The 18,643-nt window shown below is 40.7% G+C and overlaps 5 protein-coding genes across 8 annotated transcripts; 3 read left to right on the plus strand and 2 right to left on the minus strand.

Moving 5' to 3' along the window:
* Positions 1 to 95: 95 nt before the first annotated feature.
* LOC146505294 (beta-microseminoprotein-like) lies at positions 96 to 2,726 on the minus strand. The gene is made up of 4 exons (XM_085183398.1): positions 2,287 to 2,726; positions 884 to 989; positions 556 to 658; positions 96 to 336 (listed from the first exon to the last, which is right to left on the minus strand). Exons 1-4 carry the CDS (start codon positions 2,287 to 2,289, stop codon positions 216 to 218), a joined length of 333 nt encoding a protein of 110 aa, XP_085039524.1. The 5' UTR covers positions 2,290 to 2,726; the 3' UTR covers positions 96 to 215.
* Positions 2,727 to 2,858: 132 nt separating this feature from the next.
* LOC146505295 (sphingomyelin synthase-related protein 1-like) lies at positions 2,859 to 9,448 on the minus strand. Of its 4 annotated transcripts, none has more exons than XM_085183386.1 (6): positions 9,334 to 9,448; positions 6,517 to 7,134; positions 6,256 to 6,351; positions 6,050 to 6,167; positions 5,704 to 5,854; positions 2,859 to 4,845 (listed from the first exon to the last, which is right to left on the minus strand). In XM_085183386.1, exons 2-6 carry the CDS (start codon positions 7,128 to 7,130, stop codon positions 4,541 to 4,543), a joined length of 1,284 nt encoding a protein of 427 aa, XP_085039512.1. In that variant the 5' UTR covers positions 7,131 to 7,134; positions 9,334 to 9,448; the 3' UTR covers positions 2,859 to 4,540. The 4 variants fall into 4 exon arrangements, with proteins under 4 accessions (XP_085039512.1, XP_085039513.1, XP_085039515.1 ...); XM_085183387.1 differs by having other exon boundaries at positions 6,517 to 7,131; positions 9,334 to 9,447; XM_085183389.1 differs by lacking the exon at positions 9,334 to 9,448 and adding an exon at positions 8,931 to 9,045 and having other exon boundaries at positions 6,517 to 7,131.
* Positions 9,449 to 9,482: 34 nt separating this feature from the next.
* Positions 9,483 to 11,679, plus strand: LOC146505296 (dual specificity protein phosphatase 13A-like). Its single transcript, XM_085183396.1, has 4 exons — positions 9,483 to 10,863; positions 10,944 to 11,158; positions 11,239 to 11,443; positions 11,565 to 11,679. Exons 1-4 carry the CDS (start codon positions 10,691 to 10,693, stop codon positions 11,584 to 11,586), a joined length of 615 nt encoding a protein of 204 aa, XP_085039522.1. The 5' UTR covers positions 9,483 to 10,690; the 3' UTR covers positions 11,587 to 11,679.
* LOC146505297 (dual specificity protein phosphatase 13A) lies at positions 11,446 to 13,147 on the plus strand. The gene is made up of 3 exons (XM_085183397.1): positions 11,446 to 11,968; positions 12,145 to 12,362; positions 12,446 to 13,147. The coding sequence occupies exons 1-3, from the start codon at positions 11,844 to 11,846 to the stop codon at positions 12,655 to 12,657; spliced, it is 555 nt and encodes a 184-aa protein (XP_085039523.1). The 5' UTR covers positions 11,446 to 11,843; the 3' UTR covers positions 12,658 to 13,147.
* Positions 13,148 to 15,310: 2,163 nt separating this feature from the next.
* dusp13a (dual specificity phosphatase 13a) lies at positions 15,311 to 18,394 on the plus strand. Its single transcript, XM_085183390.1, has 7 exons — positions 15,311 to 15,481; positions 15,725 to 15,850; positions 15,933 to 16,174; positions 17,325 to 17,541; positions 17,639 to 17,761; positions 17,849 to 18,066; positions 18,165 to 18,394. Exons 2-7 carry the CDS (start codon positions 15,726 to 15,728, stop codon positions 18,392 to 18,394), a joined length of 1,155 nt encoding a protein of 384 aa, XP_085039516.1. The 5' UTR covers positions 15,311 to 15,481; position 15,725.
* Positions 18,395 to 18,643: the final 249 nt, after the last annotated feature.

Here is an 18,643-nt window from a genome sequence, read left to right on the forward strand (position 1 = left end):
ACTCTGCTGTCACACAGTGGTGAATTTATTCAATTGCATCCTGAAAATGAGACCAGCTGCAAGTGCTGACAAGAAGACACTGAAGACTCAGGAAGCAGAGATGAACCGAATTTATTGATGAAGAGCAAGTTTGATAAAGTGGTAATCTTTGTTCATTGGTAATTTAATGTCATAATCTAGACCCAGTCTGGATTTTAGTCGCCTTTAGAGTGTATTCAGATAGGGCTGCACTCTTTTTCATTGTCAGACTTCATCACCACCTTAACAGAGCAGGCCTTCTCATCCACAACCAGCTCACACTCCTCAGGAACATCTACAGTGTTTGCATCGGGGATCCTATGATACAAAAAGAAAAAAGAAACAAAAATGATCAAAAACTATTTCAGGGGTTTTGTTCATTTAGTAACTCTTAAATTGGAAGTTATCACTGTTAAAGCCTAAAAAGAGAACTTATCACAGTCCTATGAGTAAGAAAGCTGAGAGAAGAGGTTTATTTGTTTAAAGAAAAAATGCCTTAATGATTAAAAAAAAAAAACAATAATGTGGAAGTCTTACTTGCTACAGCAGCTCAAACCCTCGCTTGTACAAGAGCAGTCCATGCAGTCTCTCACCCATGCAGACTCAAAATCATGCAGCTCTCCATCCTTATCCACACACCCTACATGTAAAGAAATGAAAACAGCTCAACCCAAAGGAGTTGTTGACTTACTTACTCAGAGGCACTCCTTACTTTAAGCATCTATCAGTGTATGCATAGGTGTGGTTAAGGGATTAGATGTGGAATAAATGTCTAATATCTGTAAAACATGACAGAGAAACCTTTCCACCACACCCAGTGTCCTGCAGTATTGTATCTGTACAAGAAAGGTCTCATGTGACTCACCTTTTGGAGGGTTATTTGGATCTTTGACCTCTAACTCCTCGAAAAAGCATTGAGAGTGACAGAGCACAACGAGCCCCAGCAGACAGACAAACACATGTAGAGAGGACTGAAAGAGAAACACATTTCATACTAAAGTAATTTCTATCCTTTTAAGACCTTTAACATGACAGGAAATGGCCTACTACTGCTTCGACTAACAACTATTCTGTTCAGTTGACACAGTGTATACACAGTTGTACCTTATATCTTACATAACCCGAGGTGTGTGTAAATATAAAATACAATTCTGAAAAAGCAGAATGATTTGCAGGTGTCATAAACTCAGTGTTTAAACTAAGATATTTTACTAATTCATGAAAATTATGAGCTTATTTTAAATCTGAATTGACAGTACGACATCTAAAACAAAAATAGGTACAATTACTAAAAAGAAAGCCAAAGATTTGTAATTAGGTTAATTGGCAACAGGTTAGTAACAGGACTGAGCAGAGGTTTACCAATCTGCAAAAATCTGCCTCTACAAATTGTGGAAGAATTTCAGAATAATGTGACCCAACATAAACTGCAAAGACTTTGAATATTTCATCATCTACAGTACAAAACATCATCCAAAGATTCAGAGCATCTGCAGAAACCTCTGTGCGCAAGAAAACGAATTCTGGACGTTTGATCTTTGGTCCATCAGGCAGGATGAGATTAAGAACAAGGATGAATCTGTCATGGAAATCCCTGCATGGGCTCAAAAAAACACTTCCAGAAATCACTGTACAAAGTTAACTGTGTCATCCACAAATGCCACTTAAAGCTCTATCATACAAAGAAAAAGCCATATATGAACATGATGATGAAAAGACACCATTTTCTCTGAGCTGAAGCTCATTTAAAATGGACAAAGTGAACCAAACTTTTGGTCGATCAAGAAATATGCAATATGCAATACAATATGAGAAAGAAGACCCAGGACTGTTAAAGAGACAGAATCCTATATCAACGAAGAATGGGATAGCATTCCTCAAATAAAAGTTCATCAGCTGGTCTCATTTCCCAGATTTTTGTGTACTATTGTTAAAAAAAAAAAGAGTGGATGCAACACAGTGATAAACAGGGAAGATTTGGTACCATTAATTAATTAATTTTTTTTAATGTTAAATTTGCTCTTTTTAAACACTGGTATGATTTACATGTTCTATGGTGAATAAAACATGATTTTATGAGATTTAAAAATCTGTTTTCTTTTACATTTTATAACTTTTTTGGAACTGAGTTTGTAAAATATATACACTCTGACAACAATTACATGATTGAAATCTCACATAACTATTCATATTTACATTTATACTGAAACTTATTTTAAAAAATAGCTGTGATTAGAGAATATATAAAAGAAAGTGTAAAATACGTACCATCCTCAGTTATGATGTATCCCAGCCAACAGAAAAACTGTGTGTGAAAATTCGGTAGTCACAGATTTTATTAAGGTGTCACTCCCATGTATATCATTATGATAATATTTAAACAGTGATGAATGTTTTTTTATCAAATATTTGTTTTAAGGTGGAGAAGACCAGCAGGTTATGTTGAAACTGCATATCAAAAACAACATTTTCACCAGCGATAGAAATGGTTTGTTTCTGTTCACGAATCAAACTCAAGCACAGTGAAAAGCCAAAAGGCAGAGATGGATTACTTGCATCGATAAATGATACACGTTGTAAACAGTTAAAGAGATAAAGTTTGGATCAGACCTGCCAGAGTAAACACTGCACTTTTGAACCTTTGCTTGAAAAACAAATAAAAACAAACTGCTTTTAAAGCTTTATAGGCAACAGATGATATCTCCATGTTTCTACAGTCACCACTTAACAATCAGTAAAAAAAATAAAAAAAAAAAAAAAATCGTAGAAAACCATGACAGAGTATCAAACTGGGATAAAGAAACAATTACACGTATAAGGTTTAATGTGCAAAATATAAATTTTTTGCAATGAATATTCACATACTTTATTGAGTTTAACTCTGAATATAGGGAGCTCCATGTCAGTGGTGAGTTCATCTTAGTGCAAGTGAAATAAAAGACATTTTTTATGTTAGTGCAGAGGATTTTTTTTTTTTTTGCACATCTAAAGAAACGAGTGCTCCTTTGGTAGCAGCTATCCAACAGGTGTCAGATATGTTTGCAGCAAAGCCTGAGCTCTGAGGCATCACCACCTCAACTCCCGAAGAGGCACAACTACAGTATCAACCCACAGCTATCTCATTAGATTTCTGCTGTAATTATCAAGTACCACCGAAAACCCAAACCACCACCGAACAGTAAACAACCCCAAAGCAGAAGCTAAGAATGACAAAAGTGATCATTTCAAGGCAAATCTTCAAAGACAATAAATGTACCTGCATTGCTTAGCCAACAAATAAATCTCATTCTTTTCCTTTGGCAGTGTGCAATTACATTTAAAGGTACTGCTCAACATTTTGAGACAAACACTTATTTAGCGTCTGATATAATGTACATATGAAACTGACTTTTTGGAGTCATGTGACCGCTAACCACGTGATGTTAACTTTTGCCATTTTGGACATGTGACAATATAGGCCAAGTAAATATGGCCCCACTCTCACAGGTGTAGAGAACATTCAGTGACCCACCCCCCACCAGTTACTAGGGAAAAACGAGTAATCCCCTACTGGTTGGCGAAAACCTCTTTGAGATTATTTTGATTCCCCATAGTTTGCATGGAAGACAGCAGCTTGTCTGCAATCACTCACAAACTGCTCTCCAAAAAGTAGTGAAACTGTGAGAAGTCCAACAAACACAGACCATTTGACTTTAAAGTGGAAGCAGAAGTTGAGTTTTAAAAATAACATTGTAAACTGTGAGAAACAGCTTTTATTTTGGAGACAATCTCCATTTCTGGTTTGCGCTACACTTTTTCCAAGTTTCACTACCACTCAGTGGTTAGTAAGAGAGTATTTCCACTTAAGTTGGTATCTTCCATGCTAACTACAGACGTTTACAATGATCTTCTTGCAACCACGGCAATCACAAGGTGGTTTTCGGTGCAACACCCTCATTGTGACAAACTTCACCTAATGACACCCGGCAACCACTCATCAATCAGTTGGTGAATGCATTTTTTCTTTGCAACTGGTGGTTGTATCATGTCCAACATGGTGAGAAATCTGTTGTCCTGTGAGAAACCTCTATAGTTAGCAGCCAGACAGCATAGCTTAGCTTAGCGTAAAGACCAGAAACAACCAACGACGTTTATCCAAAGTTAAAAAATAAAAAAATAAAATAAAAATCTAAACAACAAATATCAAAACATCAGTATTACTAAAACTTGATATTTATAAAAGAGTTTATCATTTCAAATGTGCTGGTAGTGTACCTTTAAACAGACCCTGGTCAACTATACCCCGGTTTCCAGTCCATGTGCTAAGCTTAGCTAAATGTCAACATAGAAGTTAGCTAACTTCTATATTGACAGCTAATCTAACATATAAGAAAGTATCGTTCCACAACTGTCACTTTTATCAGAGAAATTAATCAAAGAGAACATGTTTTTAAGTTTTTTTTATATAATAAATTATCAAGTTTTTTCACTAAGGCATTCACATTAGAGTCCCATGCATGTTGCCACTGCTGTAACTTCAACTTTATCCAATCAGAGTTTTCATGAAGGCCGGTTTACTGAAAGGCCAGTGATACTGGTTGGGGACGGGTCCATTCACGTTACACTCAAAAAAGGAGAACATGGGGAACCAAATGCGTGCCCTTCGGCTATGCTGGTAGGCACGAGTGTTAGCTAAGGTGTGATAGTAGAGGAAGAGGCGGGTGGTGATGTAGAAGGCGATGAACACGTCGATGGAGTAGTGCTCGTGAGCAGCCAGGATGAAGAAAATCCCAAACAGGTTTAACACCCAAGATATGGTGTGAATCAGATTCCATGTCCGTGGAGTATCTGCAATTAGAAAACATAATTATAAGACATGCTCAGTGTATTTTATGTATATCCAAAGCTTGCAGACATCCTTGGCACTAGTTTATTTTGAGCTGGACAGCTGGTATGAGATATTTGTGCTGATATATTGCGTTGTTGCCAAATGTGCCACTGTGTATTTTGTCCAGAGATATCCTCTTTGGTCTTCTCTATCCAAAGGACATTTTTCAGAGGTTTTGTGGTTTATTCAAAGGAAGTTTTCAAAGCTTAAAATTAATGCCATGTTCTTTTTAGGGAGAAGAGTCTCCTGGCAACTCTTCCAAACAAGCCATACTTGTTCAGTCTTTTTCTGATTGATGGACTTCAAATAGTTTGGAAATGGACTTTAACTGCTCCCAGACTGATGGACAGAAACAACTGTTTCTGATACATTTCATGTTTGGCATTGTGTTAACACTTGTCTAAATGCTCCAAATCAACAAACAGCCTCTGCAAACCTCTACTGTGATAGAGGTGCTCACACTTGCTGATGATCAGATACTACTTACACTTGTTTCTACTTGTGGTCTTGATTCCTATGACAGCAGTAAGCCTGTGCTTAGTTTTTTTATGCATTACTTCTGCATTTTGGCTTATCTTTTGTTAAATAAATAATGACATGAGGTTGTATTTAAGTGAATTTAAGACCTGCTGAGGAACAGGTGATTTTTTTTTTTTTTTTAAAAAGTCCCAATACATAAAACCTTAGAGTTAAAAGAAGGTGTACTTTTCTTAATTATAATCACATCATTTCTTTCCTACTAGTAAAAATACAAGACCTAACAAGAATGTACACTCCCCCAAAATCATTGAAAGCCGAACAAAAGAATTCATCCTCACATTCAGTCACAAAGAAGTTGAGCATCGTGATGACAACAGTGTGCCCACTGAACATGTAGTCTCCACAGGTTTGCACGCCTGTCAGAGTCATCCCAAATCCACTCCAGATTGTTAGAGCCCTCTGTATCTTTCCCCAGGTGTCACCATATGTCTGAGGGACAAAAAAAAACCCTCCAGTAATCAGTCATGCTGTGAATCACAGTGGCAGCTGTTTATTAGTTATCACCGCAGTACAGCTGAGTGATCAACTGAACTGTAACACTGCCAACAGCAATGAGAATAAAAAAAATAAAAAAAAAACTCCAGGTGGAAAAATGACAAACAGAATCTCATTTGCACTTCCCACCTTGCTGGCACACTTCAGGTGCTGCCCTGGCACAGAAAGCGAGGTGGCAAACATGGTGCAGCAACGAAGCAAAAACACCGTTCCCATTAAAGAACACAGCCGTCTGAAGAGGATGGACCTGAAACACAGACGCACACCCAACTCAGTGTAATGTGATGGCAGCAGCTAGGAATGTGCAAACTGCAGAAACGGGACCTATGGGCTACCTGTGTTTGTGAAGCAGCAGGATCAACAGAAACATGTAACATAAGATGAGACCACAAGCTTCAGCCATGGCAAAAGCCCAAGGAATTCTGGGTACACTGTTAAGAGTACAAAAACATGCATATCAGAAAGCAGATAAGATATGAGTGCAGCTCAATGTGTACGTGAACTATGGAGCTTATGTTGCTCAACAATCCCTGGAACCACCATATAGATACTTATCAGTGCAAAATATGCAAAACATAAAATATGCAAGCTTGTACCTGTCCAGGAATATATCAGGCAGCGGTGGGTATGTCCTCATGTCAGGGACGCGCTCATGTACGATGACCATGACAAAAGATGTGAATCCAAAAACAAGAAAAACATATATGGAACTGATGACTGTTTTCCAAACCTCTGGGTCCAATCTACCAGCTAAGTGCTGCCTACACCTCCCGTTGGAGTGTGTGTGACACAGCACCTCTCCTGAGCTGTATCCAGATCGATTGCTGTTCCTTGACCGCAGCTCAGTCCCGTTACACAAGCGATCACCTCCATTACACCCGTCAGCTCCGTCGCAACTCCACTTGACCCCAGCAGTGCCTGCGGAGAGCCCGGCGGGAAGACTGTCCGAAAGTGCGAGGCCCAGCTCCTCCAGCTGGTTTTTTCTCTGGAGCCGGCGGAGGGCTATGGTCAGCCTTTTGATGTCTCCCAGCACTGAGAGGCCCAGAGGAGGACCCCTCAGGTCGGCCTCAGTCAGAGCCAGCAGACTGAGGCCGTCCAGGCGGTGCTGCGTGCACAGTAGCTCCACGTACTGCCCAAAACCTTCTTCCTTCAGCCACTGGGCCACCTGCTTACAGCTCCAGGCACTCACATCATCTTCCGACAGTGCCATGCTGCTGCAGAAACAAACACTGTTAAGTAACGTGGGGTATGACAGAGATAAAAATAACTGAAATTACAGCGGCAGAGAAAAGAAGTATGCGCACACACACACACACTGATGTTCTGACTGATCAAAGGCTGCTGTTAACAATTCTCTAAAGCTTGATAATTGAACACTTCCTCCTCTGCGTTTTGATCACTGGATTTCATAACTGTTCAGTGCCATTCTTTTAATGCAAAACTGCCTGAAGCTCACCCACTGACACTTCTACTCAATTTGCATGAAAATTAACACGAGCACTTTCCCCGCTGTTCATATCATACAGCGCTGCAGTTATATAAATTATTCATAAGTTTACTGATTATTCTCCACAGTGTAGTGGTTTACACATTCGAATAACAAGCGAGAGATCGCTGGTTTGATCCCAGGGAAGAGTCATGAATCTCTTTGGTTCATCCAGAAGATCATCTTGGGTGTAAATCTGCCAAATTAAATATGCGGAAAAGCCCGCTGTGGTGATCGGTTATGAATCACAGAGCAGCTGAAAGTAGCTTCTTTATTCTCCAAACCATTCATGTTTTTTTTTCTTTTTTGCCATGAAATTTGATTTAAAAAAAAACAGCATCGGGCGCAGCAGCATCTCAAATGTCTTGTTTGGAACAAAACAGTAGAGTAACCAAAATAAAACCAAATGAGAGCAAATTTCAACAAATTTATTGTTTCTTAAGTAAATATATGGGTTGGAGCTCTGTTATTTTTGTCACAGATAAACATATCCATCATGACTTCTCCAAAACTGGGATTCGTAATCCAGCTGTCCCAGAACTGAAGCCACTTTGATAATTTAGAGATTGTTAGATGGACAAAATGAGACCTTTCAAGGTCAAGGCAAATTGTTATTGCCGTGTTTTACAGTTTTCACATTTTTGGTCACTTTAACAATTAAAAAGTCATCATTTTTAATCAGTATGCATTAAGTGCAGGGTTAATTAGCTGAGGGGTTGGCTGCCTGCTTGTGCTCTTATTTAGTGAAACCCTGCAGTGCACGCTGCAGCCTGCTTAGCTGGTTTTGCATCATCTGTGTTCAGATCAGTGACTGTACGTTAGCACTTTGTCCTGCTTTAGCCAGGACAGAGTGTCCCACCTAAAGCAGGAATTCGAAACCCCAAAACAGTGAGTCACAAAAAAACCACAGGAGACTACAATCAATCTTTGCTTTGCAGTTCGCTCATTTCTGCCCTTTGAACTTCTGACAAGCTCACCAATGTACAGCTCCACTCGTACTCCAAAGGTCTACAAGTTCAACCAACACGGCTGTAGTACTGTACTGATGGCCTGCCTGCTGAATCGACACCATATACAGCCTTGAAATTTTTATTTTGTACTGAACCAAACCGAGAAAATCCAGGAATAATTATTTTTTATCATGATGTTAAACAGGCTCATTATGGAGCTGACTGATTGAATGATTAGCTGATCAATCAGCAAAAAATTAACTGACAAAATTCATCAAACAATCCCTTTAAGAAGCAGAAAATCTGGTAGAGTTTCTGGAACGTGCTGTACATTTTTTCGTAATATATTCTGACATTTTAACAGCTAAACATTTATGACAAGATTAATTGATTTAAAAATAAAACAGCCTAAATACTAGATTCTAGCCTCAAAGCTTTTGTTGGTGGTTTCTGAATTTGGCCTTCAGCCTGACAGCCACACCTAGTATGACATCACTCCTCTGACACTGGTTCAGTTTGGCACTGAAAGTCACCGCTAAAGAAAATCCCTGAAACCTACAAGCAGCTCACTCACCGAGGCGTGTGCAGATCTGCTCCCTCAAAGAGAAATAAGTTATTTTTAACTAGCCTCGAGATTTTACTGGCAACATCCCGCAGCTACTTGGGATATAAAAGTGCCATGTCAGCTTGTTTGGCTGGCTTACAGTGACTCACAGTCAGGCAGTAGGACACAGCTCAGTGTGTGTGTGTGTAAGAGAGAGCGAGAGAAAGCCCTTCAGTGTGTGAGAGAGACAGAGGCAGCTCAACAAAGAGCTCATAGTGTCTTTTCACCGCAGGGGTTACAATGTCACGTCAGATTGCAACATTCCACTACTAGCTCAGCAACTTTCTTCACATGAACAAAAAACTACACGTTCAACTTAGAGCAAACACGTCACAGGAAGTCCACTTTATTATCCAATGATCGTCTCACTTACCAAACACCCACTGTCACTGCGCTGCTACAAGGTGCGGATGAGCCGTCTGTTTACTCCACCGCTTATAGGAGTATTTCACAGCCAACATGCTTCGGACTACCAAGCAACAACAAACAGGAAGAGGCAACAGCGAACAAAAAGCAGCCAAGAGGAGCAGGATGCCTCCTGCGAGACTTCAGCTCAAAGGACACTGACATCTGCTGGTTACACTTGGAAAGCCTGGGATTTCTTTAATCCGTCAACTTTGACTGTTTTACTGTGGTTTTCGTTCTTAAAACAGTATTGTCATTCTTGCCTTGGCATTCATTTTTCCCCCTTATAACATTCAAACTTTTTTATATGAGGTTATGTTATACACCAATATCACATGCATGAACTTAAGCTATGTATAAGTGAAGAGTGTGCTATCGTTTTAGCAACAAATCATAGATGAAATGAGCTGTTTTCATTGTCATTTTGGGGCATTGAATATTAGTGCCAAGTCGACTGCAGCAGTAAATCTTGTTATTCTTTTAGCCATGAAAGAATCATTATGTAGAGGAAAGTAGGAAGAAAAGTTAATACAAACTAAACCTATAATGTTAAAAACATGTGCAATCATTCACTAAGCAAATGCTTATTAGAGATTACAATAAAACTGCATTTACGTATGCAGACATGGTACCTACTAAAGCATCAGAATGGGGAATAATGGTGATTTAAAAGTCTCTAAATGTGGCATTGTTGCTGGTCTGAGTATTTCAGAAATGGCTGACTCACTGGGATTTTCTTGCATACCTGTCTTTAAGGTTTACATAGAATGGCCCAAAAAACAGAAACTATTCAGTGAATGGCAGATCTCAGAGTGAGAATGCCTTGTTCATGCCAGAGGTCAAAGGAGAAAGCACTAACTGCTTTAAGCTGCTGGGAATTCTCATTATGACCAAGAAATGCAGAAGATAACACACGATAACACACATTTCTTGAACATAACAATGAGTTTTTTGTACTCAAATGGTCTCCTCGGTCTCTCAACAGATAATTATATTCTCAACATAAATGTTTTTAAATAGTTTTTTCTATCACGTTTAAGTAGATCTCATGTCATATACCTTTCTAGTACCTACAGATTGTACCGTTGTGTTTGAGTCTGCCATAACTGGAAAGCAAGCTTGAGAGGTTGACTGAGAGCCAGTGCCAATGAGCCACCTGTTTTTGACAGTCAGAGGCTGAGTGAGGTGGAACTGCTGCTGAAAGAGAGTCAAGGCGAAGGCAGCAGAGTGCAGCTTGGTTTCATTTTGGTAAAGAACAAAGCAGACCATCTGCAATTGTAAAAACTTTGAGAGACAGAAAGTCCTCCTCAGGTGCTGCCACAGGGATGATATGTGATATACAAGATTTGGAGCCAAAACAGGAGAAGTGTGTGGCAGGGGGATCAGAGAGAAAGTGGAAGATCCCATCTCTCCAGGATCTGGAGGAGGTTTTACACTCAGCTCCACGCTCCTGTCGACATGGAGACGAGGTGTGGCCGAATCTGTTTCTGGGAGACATGTGAGTATTGTGAACTGGATTTAAATTCACGTATGCACATCTGGATTGTATTCATGTGTTACATCTGCTGTTTGTGTCAGGTTTATGTCTCATGACAAGTTTGGGCTCTACCAGCTAGGGATCACTCATGTGCTGAATGCCTCACATGGTAAACTCTGCTGTAAAGGTAGTGATGATTTCTATGGAACCACAGTGAAATATTATGGAGTCCCTGCCAACGACCTCCCCACATTTGACCTCTCGCCGTATTTCTACCCTGCGGCTGAGTTCATTCACCAGGCTTTGACATCAGGAGGTACTGCAAGCAGATTTTCAGAAAGGATGATACAGATCTGAGTTTTCACTATATTTGTTTCTGCCTTTTCTGACTTTCAGGGAAAGTGTTTGTGCACTGTGCTGTGGGTGTGAGTCGTTCAGCTGCATTGGTCCTAGCCTACCTGATGATTCATCATCACCTCAGTCTGTTATCCTCTATACATTGTGTGCAGCAGAAGCGCTGGATTTTTCCCAACAGAGGCTTCCTGCGACAGCTCATAGGCCTGGACCAAAAACTGCAGGATGATGGTTTAAATGAGCCAGAGTAAGAAAGCCAGAAACAACCCTCTATTTCCTCTTCCATTTGTTCCATTTATTGCATGTATAAACCAAAGTGTTCAGCTTCATTCACTCCCCTCCCCTGTCCTCTTCTAATGTGACATCAGTGGTATCAGAGCGAGCTCCTGAATTCTCCCCCTGGGGTTTTTTAGCATCAGTGAACAGACCAATCAATGCTACAGCGTTACAACATTAAATAACTACATCCAGACAGTCCGAGAGCACACTGAACACAGAGAGCTAATTTTGGAGCCAAGCAGCGTTCAAACAACCACCTGCTCATGCCTCTCACCGAGCTGTAGACTTCGGTGGGAAGGGAGACGGTGGGCACAGACAGCCTGAGCAGTGCGGGGGTGTGCTGAAGGAGCACTCTGCGTCCAGGGAGAATGTCAAGGAGCAAACAGCTACAGGACCTGCTGCTCATTAAAGAACTGGAGGTCATCTTGGATTCCTGCCCTGTGGGGCTCACACCGGTGGATGAAGTCTGGCCCAACCTGTACATAGGAAATGTGTGAGTGTGCTTTTGTACAACATCTTTCTGAATTCTGCTGGAGAGAAATGCCTGCTAAAAAGGAAAACTTGTATTCCTTTTACATTTAAGTTATTTAGCATTTATAGACACTAGACGTGGCTGTTCTATTCTTTAGTTTTACTCTTTTTTTTCTCCATCTTTTTCCATGTCTACAGGGCTGTAGCACAGAATAAAAAGACATTGCATAAGCTTAGCATCACTCATGTCCTGAACGCAGCGCACTCCAAGCAGGGCAGCATTGGTGACCAGAGTTTTTATGGGAACACCTGCGTTTACTTTGGCATCCCAGCGGAGGATTCAGAGGACTTTGACCTCAGTCAGTACTTCAAACCTGCAACTGACTTCATACACAAAGCCCTGATGAGCAAAGATGGTAAACTGAATGTGAATATTATACTGTTTTTTCTTTTCTTTTCAAGAACTGGCCTCAATGATATTTTCCATCCTTCTCTACAGGAAAAGTGCTGGTGCACTGCATCATGGGCGTGAGTAGATCGGCCACTTTGGTCATAGCGTACTTGATGCTGTGGCAGCGTCTTACTCTGAGAGATGCTCTGAAGCATGTTGTCCAAAAACGAGCCATTTACCCCAACCGGAACTTCCTGTCCCTCCTACTCAAGCTGGATGAACAGCTGACACGAAAGAGGAGGCTGTGTCCTATTCTCTGACAACCTTTGTTCCTCACTGCACCTTCATTTGATTAATGAACACCTCTCCATATGTAAAACTCCACTCTAATTGGCGATCAGTAGTTTGTAAATATGATATGTAATTAGATTTTGTTTGATGTAGTTGCAGGTGTAAGTCTGGAGTGACCTTTATTTATTCATTTTTATTTTTGAGGTTGTCTGCTGTCTTTCTACAGTCCAGCAGCAGCAGTGCTCACACTAAGCCTTTATGTCATGTTTCTCCTGGTTTGTTTTTCATATTTAAATCATATTCAAATGTTCTCTGTGAGTGTTAGGAGTCCTGCTCACATGCTTTGTACGGACAGTTTTATTAATGTTTTGTCAGATCTCACTTAAATTGTTTGGTCAGATGGACACTGCAATTTTAAACATGTTCAAAAAATATGTATATCTGACTCCTAACAAGGTTTAACCTTGAACAGTTTTCCTGATAAGACACCTACTTTTTTAGTCAAGGATTCCTCAAATAAAATAATTATTTGTTTTATTTTGCTTTTTTTTTTAAATTGTTTTACTTAATATTGCCTAATCAATCTGACAAAAACAGGTATGTTTAATTGCTGAGCTGTATATCTTAACAGTGCTCTGTTGGATTGAGATCTGGTGACTGTGGAGGCCATTTGAATTCAGTGAACTCATTTAAATGTTCAAGAAAGCAGTTTTTATTGATCTGAGCTTTGTGACACAGTCTTTCATCCTGCTGGAAGCAGCCATCTGAAGATGGTACAGTGTTGTCACAAAGGGATGGACATGGTCAGCAACAATACTCAGGTCAACTGTGGTGTTTAAATGATGCTCAGCTGGTACTAAAGGGCCCAAAGTGTATCAAGAAAATATCTCTACAATCATTCCAGCACCATCAGCTTGAATGTTGCAGCAGAAATCGAGATTCATCAGAACAGCTGATGTTTTTCCAGTGTGCTGTTGCACAATTTTAGTGAGTCTGTGCAAACTGTTCTTTTCTGACAGGAGCCACACCCACTGTGGTCTTCTGCTGCTGTAACCCAAAGTTAAATGTGATATACGTTCGGAGGCCCTCTTCTGCATACATTTGTTGTAACAAGTTGACCTTGACAAATGGTTACATGACTTTATACTTCCTTCATACCAGCTTGAAGCAGTCTGTCTTCAAGATGACCTTTTTAGACAGAGTTGTGTGGGAAAATCACATTAGATAAATGGACTGGTTCATATATAGCGTTTTTCTACTTCACCTGAGCACAAAACTTCAAAAATTCAACTATTATACAACTTTACACTCATTCATACAAGTGCTTTCCCCCCCAAGTAAGTGCTTTTTGTCTAACATTCATGTACATTCATTCTCTTTTGGATACATCGCAGAGCAACTTGGATTAGTATCTTGCCCAAGGATATTTGACATACGAGATCTAACCACTAACTTTCCATTTAGTAGATGACCTGCTCTACCTCCTGAGCTACAGCCACCCGTAGATCAGCAGTTTCAGAAATATTTAAGGTTGTTGGTGCCTGTCTGCTGCCAACAACAATGCCACATTCAAAGTCACTTAAACCACCTTTCGTCCCCTTTCCGGTGGTTAGCTTCAACTTCAGCAGGTCACCTTCACCATGTGTACATGCCTGAATGCAATGACTAGCTGCCATGTAAATGTAAGTCATTAGATATTTGCATTAACAAGCAATTAAACAGGTGTACTGAACAGACTGGCCTGTGAGTATGTATCGAAATGGATGTAGCCATGGTGACATTACTCACTGGTTCCTGTTTTAAAACTTTGAGTCACGGTCACATTCTTGTACCTAATAAAGTGGCTGGTCTGTGTACATAAACAGTTTTAAAATGATGGCAAAGCAAAGGTTTATTTACTAAGTTTGCTCGTTAGTTGAACTAACTTGACTCATGAAAGGCAACTCTGTAGTGGCAGTTTAAAGGGTAATTGATTTGTCAGGGTGAGGTTGGTAGTGTCTGGACCAACTGGAGACCTATTACCACTGTGGGTTTTGTTTCCACACGCAGAGGAAACCTCGAGCAACAGGAAAGAGTTCAAGCAGGAAATGGTTAAACAAACAAGAAATAAATTTAGCTTGAACAAAGCAGATAAAAGCACTTCTGCTACCACACAAGCTGACAGAACAAACTGGTGGAGACTGGTAGATATAAGGCTGGGCCTTGATTGGATGATGAAGTGTAGGTGTGCCATCAGGTGTTTGCTCAGGAGTAAGAAGAGACCCAAAAGATAAAAACATTATAATTCTGGCAGGGACCAGAAAGAAAATATAGGATGAGGACTCCAAAATAAAAGTGAGGTTATGCCGACTGTTACTGTTGCTATATTGCACGCCTAAGGTCATGCAGTCTTCCTTTCTTTAATTGGTCATTTGATAGTAAACAGCCTAAATCAGTATGAGCAGATTAAAAGCAAATAAAGCTAATAAATCACTGGTGAATATCATCCACATCTCTTAAAGGGACAGAGCAGCAGGCTTTACTCTGCAGCAGGGTAGCAACACAGACACACGCAGAGCAGCCACGTGTTACATAACAGTCCACAGTCATCATTGAAACATGTGAGCTAATGTTAAAGTTCACAGGATAAGGCTCAGGGTTGCCCCATGAGAATGAAACATCAGGTCTGCATTCACCATGAATAAAATGGGTTTTGAGTGCCTGAACAGTGAACACAGTATGTTAGATAACTTTGTCACTTTTGAGTGTATGATTACAGAGTTATAAAAGGAAACAACCCCAGCTATGTGTGACTGTGATGAACAAATAAGAGCAGGCAGAGTAGGAGAGGAAACCGAAGCGCCTCGAAGTGAGGTAAGTTCATGAGATTGGGCTGGTTTGGGGGATCTTTCAGGTAAGAAACATTTAGAAGGAAAGCAGGTGTGGCATCTTGAGAAAATCCCACTCTCAGGTCTGTGTGTTGCTAACAGAAGCTGGGATGACTAATAAGTTTACATAACAAACATTAACATTTACAGAAGCTTTTCATAGTGAAGGGCTAATAAATGACATTTGTGTGTGTACTTGTTATTTATGAGTGTCTGTGTGTTTGTACAGTATGTCTCTTAGGGATCCTCCGTATGAACCTCCCTCTGTCTCAGAGCTGCAGGAGTTTCTGCTCGCTGACAGACGACCGACTGGACATGTCAATCAAGTCTGGCCTAACCTTTACATAGGCAATGAGTATGCGTGCACATATTAACATGCACACGCATCTATAAACATTCTGCACTCGTGCAGCACTGAGTGTGCTATTGTGTTTCAGGGTAGCAGCTCGTGACAAGGGCACTCTTCACAGTCTGGGCATTACTCACATTGTAAATGCTGCTCATGGAACCCCCAACCCAGGCCATGGGCTCTATTTCTACGTCAACACTGGCCCGCGCTTCTACAGAGACATGGCAGTGGATTATTATGGTGTTGAAGCTGATGATGCAATGGACTTCATCCTCAGTCCATTCTTCTATCCAACAGCAAGATACATCAGAGCTGCACTGGCCATGGGAGGCAAGTCGGCAGGGTTACAGCATGTGGCTGGATTAGATCTAAGTGTCATACAGCCACACCATCTAATGAGATTAGATTTTATTCTTGACTAAAATAAGGAATCCTTATTTTAGTTTGAATTTAGATTTGGTTTCTGGCTCCAGTTTTAAAATGAGGATTTCATTTATTAAGTGGAACAAGCTCTCCAAGCCTACCTGGCCTTATGTGAAAAAGTGATTGCCCCCTGAACCTATTACAAAGCAGCCCCAGAACATCACACAACGACCACCAAGTTTGACTGTTGGTATGACATTCTTATATGAAAAGCTGTGCTAGTTTTGCAAGAGATGTAACGGGTCTAAAACCTACCAAAAAAGTTAATCTTCTGTCTTGTCAGTCCACAAGCTGTTTTCCCCAAAGTCTTGGGGATCATTAAGATGTTTTTTGGTGAATGTGAGACAAGCCTTTGTGTTTTTTTGGTCAGCAGTGGTTTTCTCCTTGGAACTCTCCCGTGGATGCGATTTTTATCCTGTCCCTTTATTTTTATTGAATCATGAACCTTAACGAAGGCAAGGCAGGCCTGCAGTTATTTAGATGTTGTTCTGGGTTCTTTTGTAAACCCCTGAATGAATCGTTGATGCACATTTGGAGTCATTTTGGCACGTTGCTCACTCCTGGGAAGGTTCAGACATATTCCAGTTTTCCTCCATTTGTGCATTTGCTGGAGTTTCAAAGGTTCGTAACACTTTTCAGACTTTGTTTCCCATCCGTTCTTGAGTTTCTTTAGATTTTGGCATGATGTGTTGCTTTTTGAGGTCTTTTGGCCTACTTCACTTTGTCAGACAGGTTCTATTGAAATGATTTCTTGATTCATCAGGCCTGGCAGTAATCAGGCGAGTGAAACTGAACTCAGCTTTCCAAAAAATGTTGTTAATCATGGTTAATTCATGATTTAACAAGAGGGGACGATTACTTTTTCATACCCGGCCAGGTAGTAATGAATGAAATCACAATTTAAAAACTGATGATGATTTGAAACATTTAAGTGTGACAAATGTGCAAAAAAAAAAAAAAAAAAAAAAAAACAGACCAGGAAGGGGGAAAATACTTTTTAACAGCATTATATATCTATAAATGGTATTGAGGGTAATGTTTATCATCTCAATCCCAGGACGGGTGTTTGTACACTGTTTGATGGGCGTGAGCCGATCTGCAACCTTGGTGCTGGCCTTTTTGATGATTGTTGAGGGCCTGAGGCTGCAGGAGGCAGTAGCCGCTGTCAGGCCGCACAGAGACATCTGCCCAAACCCAGGCTTCCTGCAGCAGCTCCGCAGCCTCGACATGAGTCTGGAGAGAGAGAGGAGGAGACGAAGACAAGCCCAAACACTGTAAAGATACAATCAGTCACACACAAACCCATAAGCATCAACATATGCAAACACATATGCGCACACACACAACACACACACATCTTTATTGCTGCAGAAGTCACTTAGCCCAGCAGGAAGAAACGGCATCTCTGACAGAGCTGAGGAACATCCTTTGGACAAACAGGAAGCCGGTGGCACCCGTCAATCAAGTCTGGCCAAACCTCTACATTGGAGATGAGTGAGTGGAAAACTCTTTTTAGGCGCCATGAAATGTATCAAAAACGATATTCTAGTAAATCAGTCTGTATGCCGTGTGTGTATGTAGGTCTGTGGCACGAGATAAAATCACACTTTCATCTCTGGGTATAACTCACATACTAAACGCTGCAGCAGGACGACACCGCATTAACACAGGCCTGCAGTTCTACAGAGACCTCAAAGTGGAATACCACGCTGTTGAAGCTGCAGACCACCCAGAGTTCAACCTCCAGCCTTTCTTCAGATCAGCCGCACAGTTCATTGACAGTGCGCTGAAGAAAAATGGTTAGAGGCTAAGCAAATAGACATGCATACATTAATGTTAAGCAATTCATGAGTTACTTTCAGCTATTATTAAAAGGACTGATCAACATGTCTTTCAGGGAAGGTGTTTGTTCACTGTGCCATGGGTGTCAGCCGCTCTGGAGCGCTGGTTTTGGCGTACCTGATGATTTGCCAGGGCCTGTTGTTAGTGGAGGCTATCACTGCTGTGCGTCTGAATCGAGACATTGGACCCAACTCTGGTTTTTTGGAGCAGCTGAGGCAGCTGGAACTGAGCCTCAATACACAGAGCAGACAGATCCCAGAGGAGGACTGTACCAACACATCCTGATAATGAACACACTCAGGAACGCTTCATTCCTCCCTTGATTGGCAACCTGTGTTATTTTAATCAGTTTCTATCAAAAATAATTAAAACTTTAAAAAAGGTCCGCGTGTCACCTATTTTATTCTCTTGACTTTTTCAGGCCTCCAGAAATAACTCGGCACTGACGAATCGTGACTGATTCTTGCAGCTGTCCACACATTAGTGACATTCCTCTGATGATGCAAGATGCCACTCGTACTGAACAACTGAGTT

The sequence above is a fragment of the Neolamprologus multifasciatus genome, chromosome 13 (genome assembly GCF_963576455.1).
Source record: "Neolamprologus multifasciatus chromosome 13, fNeoMul1.2, whole genome shotgun sequence".
In the NCBI taxonomy this organism is placed as follows: domain Eukaryota; kingdom Metazoa; phylum Chordata; class Actinopteri; order Cichliformes; family Cichlidae; genus Neolamprologus; species Neolamprologus multifasciatus.